This window comes from Dendroctonus ponderosae, unplaced genomic scaffold (assembly GCF_020466585.1).
Source record: "Dendroctonus ponderosae isolate FM_Combo_2020 unplaced genomic scaffold, Dpon_F_20191213v2 Dpon_F_20191213_12, whole genome shotgun sequence".
Taxonomy (NCBI): domain Eukaryota; kingdom Metazoa; phylum Arthropoda; class Insecta; order Coleoptera; family Curculionidae; genus Dendroctonus; species Dendroctonus ponderosae.
In genome coordinates this window covers 2,779,041-2,787,393 of record NW_026017316.1, presented here as the reverse complement: position 1 = coordinate 2,787,393, position 8,353 = coordinate 2,779,041, and the positions used below count along the sequence as shown (strand labels likewise).

General features: G+C 58.8%; 2 protein-coding genes across 4 annotated transcripts in view; one reads left to right on the top strand and one right to left on the bottom strand.

Moving 5' to 3' along the window:
* Positions 1 to 5,815, top strand: part of LOC109540122 — a gene marked incomplete in the record, with an annotated part of 7,602 nt that extends 1,787 nt beyond the window's left edge. Inside the window, 13 exon segments of the mRNA XM_048663090.1 lie at positions 1,374 to 1,510; positions 1,569 to 1,667; positions 1,729 to 1,909; positions 1,960 to 2,172; positions 2,226 to 2,376; positions 2,436 to 2,751; positions 2,803 to 3,035; positions 3,347 to 3,601; positions 3,652 to 3,825; positions 3,882 to 4,424; positions 4,478 to 4,753; positions 4,808 to 5,029; positions 5,084 to 5,815. Of these exon segments, the coding sequence (XP_048519047.1) occupies positions 1,374 to 1,510; positions 1,569 to 1,667; positions 1,729 to 1,909; positions 1,960 to 2,172; positions 2,226 to 2,376; positions 2,436 to 2,751; positions 2,803 to 3,035; positions 3,347 to 3,601; positions 3,652 to 3,825; positions 3,882 to 4,424; positions 4,478 to 4,753; positions 4,808 to 5,029; positions 5,084 to 5,210 (2,927 nt within the window).
* A 347-nt stretch (positions 5,816 to 6,162) lies between these two features.
* On the bottom strand, positions 6,163 to 8,150 carry LOC109540121 (annexin B9). Of its 3 annotated transcripts, none has more exons than XM_048663099.1 (8): positions 7,685 to 8,149; positions 7,453 to 7,623; positions 7,184 to 7,388; positions 7,043 to 7,122; positions 6,861 to 6,977; positions 6,621 to 6,793; positions 6,427 to 6,568; positions 6,163 to 6,372 (listed from the first exon to the last, which is right to left on the bottom strand). In XM_048663099.1, exons 1-8 carry the CDS (start codon positions 7,694 to 7,696, stop codon positions 6,322 to 6,324), a joined length of 951 nt encoding a protein of 316 aa, XP_048519056.1. In that variant the 5' UTR covers positions 7,697 to 8,149; the 3' UTR covers positions 6,163 to 6,321. The 3 variants fall into 3 exon arrangements, with proteins under 3 accessions (XP_048519056.1, XP_048519057.1, XP_048519055.1); XM_048663100.1 differs by having other exon boundaries at positions 6,163 to 6,369; XM_048663098.1 differs by having other exon boundaries at positions 6,163 to 6,568; positions 7,685 to 8,150.
* Between the last annotated feature and the right edge of the window lie 203 nt (positions 8,151 to 8,353).

Genomic DNA, 8,353 nt, shown 5'->3' with positions numbered 1-8,353 from the left:
GGCCTCTAAACTGTCCTTGAGCGAGGGCAGCGGGCAGGGGAGCCCGAAGGGCGTGCCCTCCACGAAGGCCACCGCGCCCCAGCGCCCCCCCAGACACACCAGCGCCCCGAGGGCCTCCAGATGCAGGGGAGCGCTGCTCAGGCCGTGGGCGAACGCCCCAAAGCCCTCCAGGCAGTCCAGGGGGGCCGCAAGCAGATAATGGCGCGTGGCCAGCAGCAGATTCCCGCCGGCCATCCGCAGGTTGCACAGCTGATTGCACGCCATCAGCTGCGGGTCGAAACGTTGCAGCAGCGTCTTTTCGGCGAAATCGTGCACAGTCACCAGCCAGGGCTCCATCAGCACCACCCGGTTGGGGGGGGCGAACGCAAATTTCCGCACTTCACTGGCCGCCAGGCGAAACGCCACGCGTGGGCCCCCGATGTCCTTGAGGCTGAAGCCTTTGCCCAGCTGCACCAGCCCTAGCAGCTGGCCCTGGAGCTGCGCGTCCAGGAAGGGGGCGCGCGAGCACTCGCTATAAGCCACCCGATAGGCGCGGGGCTCCGCCACACTCAACACCAGCACTTGCAGTTTGGCGCGCAACACTATCCAACACTCCTTGGGGCTGCTGTAGGCCTCCAGCCCTAGAACAGGGTCCGGGGGCAAGCCCCCCACACTGAACCCCTCGCCTGTGGGGCTCCAGAACTGCAGCAGGCCGCCGCAGTGGGGCCACACCAAGTACACAGTCCGCTGGAGGGTGACGGCCCCCAAACAGCCGCCAGAGTGGTAGTGGGCGAAATCGGGGCCCAGTTCGGGCTCGAGGGCGTCGAGCGCTTCCAGCAGCTTATGGGGCAGGTACTTGTAGTCGGCCGGGGCTCCTTCAATGTCCTCCACGTCGTCCAGCAGCGCCGCGTTGTAGGGCTTGAGCGACTGGTCGGGGCGCTGCTTGGTCTGAGGGGACGCCAAGGGCGGCCCCACTGGGTAGGGCAGCTGCGCGTTGAGGCGCAGCCCCGCGTCACTGCCAGGGGGGCCCCACTCGCCCCTGAAGTCCAGCAGCAGGTTGTGGGGCTCTTTTTCCGTCTCGGACTGACGGTAGTCGTTGCTTGTCAACAGCATGACAGGGAACTGCATTGTTGGGTTAGGGTCTGCACGGCGCGGCACAAGCGTCTATGCAGGGTTGCCAGGTCCGAAAATCGAGTTTCGGTACACTCATTTTTCTTTCATTATTAAGGGCCAGAGCTGGTTGGGTAGTCAAGTCCAGTTCAACATTTCGCAACAGACGTCATTCTGTGTCCAGACCATGTAATTTACTGTCATTTATTAAATTTGAAAATAGCCTCAAATTTGAATTGCCGCCATGTTGGACGGGTGGTTTTTGACTGTTGCCAATTTTCCAGGATGCAACCGCACGTACTCGGGCACGACCGGCAAGACCTACCAGCTGGAGCTGCACAGGCCCAAGGAGGACAAAATTCCCTTCATCTGCGACTTGACGTTCACCGCCGCAGGCGGCGTTTTTGGCGACTTGGTCCAGGTGGGTGTGGATATTTTTTAAATAATTTTTGAAAAATATTTCGGCCATTCCCGCGCAGATTACCTTCGACTCTTTCACTCTGGGGCGCTTCGTGTCGTTCACCAGCGAGGGCTGCCCCGACGGGGCCCTCCAGATCAGCGAGTTCAATCGTCCGCAGGTAGGTGGCGCTGCCCGCGCAACTTTGGCCGGTCGTGTATGGGTAGTTGCGTGCTTTGCAGGTGGGCGGGGCCTGGTGCGGGACATCTTGGGGCCCGGTGATGTACTACAGCGAGGCGCAGTCGGTCACGCTCCACGTGCAGCTGCTCAAGCTCTCCAAGGTGGAGAACGGCTACAATTTCGACTACCGCATGGGGTACAAGTTTTTGAAAAGGCGCGCCGCCATCGTGCGCTACGGCGGAAGTGAGTCTGGGTTTTTTTGGAGATTTTTTGGTCACGCTGACGCGTTCCAGGTCCGCCTTTGGAGTACTCCAACCTCACGCTGCCGACGATCGCGCCCGAGCCCGAGTACTACTTGGGGGAGCTGATCAGCGGCACTTACTGTTCCCGCATATTCAGCGACTGTGATAAGAAGCACTGCCGTCTTCAATCGCCCAACTTCCCAGGGGTTTACCCCCGCAACCTGACTTGCTACTATGCGGTGCGCCAGCACGAAATTCCGCCCGGTGAGTGGCGCGAGCGCCCCCCAGACGCCATTTGAGGGCGAAATCGGTTGCAGGCAAACACGCCCTTATCACGGTGCGGCAGCCCAAGGGGCAGCTGGTGTCCATCCGCAGCGACGCGGCGCTGCACGGCACGGCCACGCCCCAGCAGCTGCGCGTGTGGGCGCAATGCGACCAGGTCCAGGACTACGTGGTGGCCTACGACGGGTGGGGCGCGCCACTCGCGCCGGAAGCGCCGCCCTAATCAGCCCAATTTCCGGTTGCAGCTACACGACGCGCGACGCCGTCATCCTGAAGTTCTGCGGCGGCGGGGAGGCGGTGCCGGAAGTGACGTCCAGCGGCCACGAGCTGCTGGTGGAGTTCTCCACGTCGCCCTACGGGACGTTCCTGCAGCCGGCGCCCGCCCACGCGCTGCACGGCTTCCAGCTGGAGGTCGAGGTGCAGTTCGTCGACCAGCAGTCGCCCAGCTTCATCAAGCAGAAGCGCACGTGCGAGTTTTGGGTGCGCGGCAACAGTCGCGGCGCCCTGCAGAGCCCGCTGCACTCCCTGCCCGCCAACACCACCTGCCTGTACCACTTGCAGGTGAGCGGCGCGTGACCCGCGTGACCCGCCACTGTTGGGGCGCTGTTTCAGGGCATGGAGGCGCCCAGGGCGACGCCGGCGGGGAACCTGCGCCCCATCAACGCCGACTGGCGCTCGGTGGGCATGCTCACGCCGCCGCCCCGCTACCGCGTCTGGCTGTCAATTGTCAAGTTCCACGCGGACGGCGCCCGGGAGGCGCAGCCGCCCGAGCTGATGTGCCGCAGCTACCTGAACGTCTGGGACGGGCAGCTGTGGCAACCCAGCAACTGCCAGGGCTTGTTCTGGTAAGTTGCGGACGAGGCGCGCATTGCAGTAGCGTCTGTCATGGACGTCACTAACCTAAAAATTTTAAGTTTGTTTTGTTTATGGCAGGCTTGTATACATTCGCGTGGGGTTTACGGCTAGTATATATATTCCTTGTCGCTTTCCGATGAAAATGGTGTATCACTCGAGGTATTTTGAGTAACTTGAATTTTTTGGAAAAATCGACCTCCCGCTCCCCTCTTGTGAAATTTCCATAAACAAAACATACTTAAAATGTTTAGGTTAGTGACGTTGAATCCAAATGACGTTGTCATTTTTTGCGTTTGACTAGCGGCAGCAAGGTGAAGTACAACAAGGCGGACTTTGCGTCCAACGCCATCTCGCGGCCGGCGGCCGCAGCCAAGGGGGGGCGCAACGTGACGCTGTTGGCGCGCTTTTGCCGGGAGCACGTGCCGCGCAGCTGCGAGCGCCATCTGGCGCCCAACGTGTCCAGCTTCCCGCGCCCCTGCGCCCTGACCGAGAGCTATCTGACGTCAGGCGACACGCTCACGCTGGAGCTGCGGCTGGCCGAGTCCACGGCGCTGAGGTGAGTGCAGCTCCCGCCAAGGGGCGCGTTTCACCCCCCCCCTGTTCCAGGCCGGTGAGCTTCAAGGCGCTGTACGAGTTCGTCGACCTGCACCTCGACGGCGAGCCCTTTGGGGCGGGGCCCTGCTCGCGCCGCTTCGCCGCGCTGTCCGACGAGAGCCTGCAGAAGTTCAGGGCGCCGGCCGATGTCTTCCTGTATGGGCGCGGCGGCTCGCACAATATCAGGTGCTGCGCAGGAGGCCTGCGCGGGCGCAGCCACTAACTAAGCTGTTGCGTTGCAGTTGCGTGTACCGCTTCGAGGCGCGCGAGGGCGAGCGCATCAAGGTGACGCTGAGCGAGGTGCGCATGATGAACCGGCGCTGCGCCACGCTACTGAACCCCGACACCGAGCGGCTGGAGTGCGCCGGCAACGTCACGGCCACCTTGCGCTTCTTCGAGGTGCCCTGGGCGGACGTCCCGCCCATCCCCAGGGACTGTCTGTGCGGGGTGGACAAGGACAAGCTGCTGCCCTACACCTACGTGTCCTCCTCCCGCGTGGTGGAGTTGCGCTTCGACGTCACCAGCATGAACGCGTCCGACGACTTCAGCTCGCTCTTCTTCGAGGGCAGTTGGAGGGTGATCCGCACGCCCGTCTGCGCGTTGGGCCTGCGGCGCAGCGGGCCGAATGGGCAGCTGACGTTCCACCACCCCGCCCTAGGGGCGGAGGCCAACTGCGAGTCCAGCCCCCGCGTGCTGTTGCCCGGCAACAGCAAGTTCCTCTACGTGAAGGTGGGCGGAGCCATCCTGACGCATGCGAGCCGGTGGGGGGGCAACAACACGCTGAGGTGAGCGCGGCTGCGCCCATTGTGGGCGGCGCTTAGCAGGTGGGCGGTTGCAGGTCGACGTCGCGCACCGGCCACGCCTGCCGCACGCGCAACCGCATCGTCGTCCACACGGCGCTGTACAGCGCGCTGATCTGTCCAGAGCCTGCCGTGTCCAGGGAGCGCATGGTGGAGGTCTTCTCCGAGGGATGGCGCGCGTCCAGTGGACAACTGTCCCTGGACGCGGTGGCGGTGGACCAGCTGGGCAAGGAGCTGCCGCGCACCGTGGTGGTGGAGTTCTACGGGCGGGAGGCGGGCCGCTACCCAGTGCTGTGGCTGGAGCTGGCCAGAAGGTGGGTTCGCGCCCCAAAAGGGGCGGTTTGCATAGTGAAGGGTGACTGTTCCAGAAAGGACCTGCCCCCCGACGGGCTGGGCATGTTCATGATCAAGCCCAACCACTGCCAATATCGCTGTCCAGAGCTGGACGCCTGCATCAACGCCTCGGTGTGGTGCGACGGCGTCCTGGACTGTCCCTCGGGCGTGGACGAGGCCTTCGTCCACTGCTCGGTGCTGCTGCAGCTGCCTCCAGCCTATCTGTTCTTCGGCGGCGTGTTCCTGTTCGTTGCCTGGTCAGTTTTTACATCCCAAAAAACTTCCCAGTTGATTTATTGGCGATTCTCCAGCGCCGTGCTGGTGTTTCTGATGTGGAAGCTGTGCAGACGCCCACCCCGATCGATTCTGCAGACGCGTCTGCAGAGCCTCTCCTCGGACACGGCCATCATCGACGAGAAGGGCGTGATCTGTAGCTGACACAGCGACAATTCTGTGCGCTACGTGGAAATTGACCGGGTGACGACCGTGTGACGTCGCCGCCCTCCAGCGCGCAGAATCCGAAGCTCAACTGGCGCCTGACCGCGGACCAAAGCCAGACGTTTCGATTGCATCCCCAGGCGGCATCCTGTACATAGTAGGGCCTTGTGTAATCCAGTCTAGGAGTTAAGTAGGGAAATTGCATGGAAATCTCATAGCAGGCATATCATTAGGATATACCAACAGGCGAGTGCGAGAGAGAGCGAGTCACTGCCACAATTGCGCCTACACCTGAGCGCAGCTGGCGCTTAAGCAAGTGTTGGTTGAGCGCCATCTACACCCACGAGGCTATCACTGCCGAAATTCGCCCGCGTGTGCTCAGATGGCGCCAACGTACCAAAACCGCATAGCTCTATGAGCCGCCATCTGCCGGCACGCGCGAGATTCACTGCCAAAATTCGCCCGTTGTCATTATGAAAGTGTCACACTAGTCTAACGAGGGAGTTTTGGCAGTGGATGTGGCTCTCTCTGGCTGCGCGTAGATAACAGTAGCGAGTCAGGTGACCTGACAATAACAACTACTCTCTATTAAAACGTTATTTATTGGCCCGCCTCTCATTGTTCACTCKAATTACTSTGTCACATTATTCCGTGTTTTTGACATATTGACAAATTGACCCACCAAAATTTTTGGCCTAAAAATTTTTATTTTTTTTTTTTAGATTTTATCGGACAGTTGGTTAGATATGAAAAAGTTACATGATAMATCGACTTTGGTTGGTWGAAAAAAAAWTTCCTCTATGAGCAACAGCGGAAAAACCAAAAAGTTTGCAACAACTGACACCGATTAGTACTAAGACCTAATCAATTACTCTTACTGGATTGTTGCTGCTGCCATCTACAYACGCTCGCGCACACTTGCATAGCTGGGCTTGATTCAAAACKAAACTTGTGGCCGTCAAGCGTTTATTATTATTATTATTAATATCATGATTGATTATAAACATGCAAAGCTACTGTAGTGAACTAAGGCGCAGATTGGCATAGAATATTTGGTCCTAACCTAGAAAAGCAAACCACCCACCGCTGAAAATAAAGCATTGGACTTAAATTAGCTGACAATCGCCACCAGGGTGCGCTTGTAGTCGCCGGAACAGTCCTGCTGGAAATTGGCGAGAATTAGCGGCATTAATCGACCAATGGGGAGGCCGCCTACCTCAATGCGCTCCGCCAGCGACTTTCCGTATTTCGCCTCGTAGACCTCCTTGATCTCGCCCAGATCGATTTCCGATCTGGCAACCACGATGCGGATGAGAGTGCGATCGTCGGTGCCGATGCCTGCCATGGCGTCGTGCAGTCTGCGCAGAAAAAACCGTTACTAGTTAGCGGCGTTGCCAGAGCGACTCCTACCTGGCGGCCAGAAACTCCACTGGGTCCCTCACGCAATGCACCAGCTGGAGCAGCGAGTCCTTGACGGTGCCGGAAAACTCGTTTTCCACCGCCTGCTCGATGGAATGGCCGGTGATTTCCTCGTATTCGTGGAAAATGCGCCTGAGTTGCGCCCGATTCCGTTGGCAGAGTATCTGAAACATCGCCAATGATGATGTCAAACATTGCCAGTGAACACGCCCCCCCCCCCACACCACTTACCATGTTGAACACTGATTCGTCAGTGCCAGCGAATAGGAGCTCGCCGGCTTGAAGCAGCGCCTGCGCATCGCCTCTGGCCGCCTCCTCGTCCACCTGATCGGACTCGTCGCGGTGCCCCTGCCACAAAAATCACACACTTTACCGGCAACCTGGCAACGGCGCCCGCGCTAAATGGGTCTCACATTGGCCAGCGACACGAGCAGGCGCTTCAAGTGGCCGGAGGCGTCGCCCTTGATGTCCGCCTCCAATGACGTCTGGTACACTGCAACCAATCGGAGCATGCGTGAGGGGCGTGGCTAGAGGTTCAGGGTGGGGGTACTCACGGCCCTCGTAGGCGTTGCCAATGTTGACGACAGCCTCGTTGTCGTACACGCCCAGAATCTCCACAATGGTGATTTCGTCCGTGCCCAAGCCGCTGATGGCGTGGTGCAGCTCTTTGGCTTGGAACTCGACCGGATCGGTCATCAGGGCCACCACAACGTCCTCGAAGTTGCCCCTCAGCTCCGACTTGAGCTCCTTCATCAGGTCCTGCAACGGTTCGGAGCGTCTACGCGGCCCTTGGGGGCTTTGGGGGGCATCAGCCCTCACTCACCTTGCCGTACATCGTCTTGAAGGTGGCAGCGATCTGGCGGCGCTGCTCGTTGCTTCTGTTCACCAGCACATCGATCACGGTGGCCTCGTCGGTGCCGAAGCCCTTAAAAGCCTCCCGCAGCGCCTTGGCGTCCGCCTCACTATCGAAGTCGGCCGCCGGAAACACTGTCGCCTAAAAGCCCCAGCGGTTAGCCCCCGAAGGGGCCCCACCATCATGCGCCCTGATTACTCACCGATTTTCCCATGTTCTAGAAACGGGGGCCCCCTTCCTGCGAACCTGACAGCAGACACTCTAATGGCCGGTTTATCCAATGAATCAGCCTGCCGGAGTGAAGGCGAATTAGTGGCGCTGTACTGGCTGATACCGGGGCGCGTGCAAAAGTCGCCAGAACTGCCCGCAAAGCGCTAAAAAGCCCCCAACTTTCACTGCCCACTGAAGCGCCTGTCAAGGGTGACGTTTGGGGATGACTGACGTTGCAGGTTAGGCCCTTTGGGGCTTGGGCGCGGCCGCTGCTAATTAATTAATAAGGGTGGGCCCACCCCTGAAAATTATTTAGTGCGCTCCCCAAGCCCAATCGCATCGACTGGACCGGTTGGGGAGGGAAAACATCCCCAAATTTCAATTAATTTGCTCCTAAAAAACCAATGTGGGCGCGGTCGCCCTGCGTGGTCCACCGTAACCTCAAACGTCCAGTGGTGGTGTCTAACGTTTCGTGGCCCAATAAATAATAAAAGTGATAAGTAGGATAAGACTTCATTGTAAAAATGGCAAGTCCGTAAATATTATTATTATTAATGTTATTATTGAAGCTTCTAATTTTGTGTATGACTTTTGTTAAATAAAATAACATATTATTATTATAAACTAAAATTGTGTTTGATTTTCTTTATAATTGTTATAT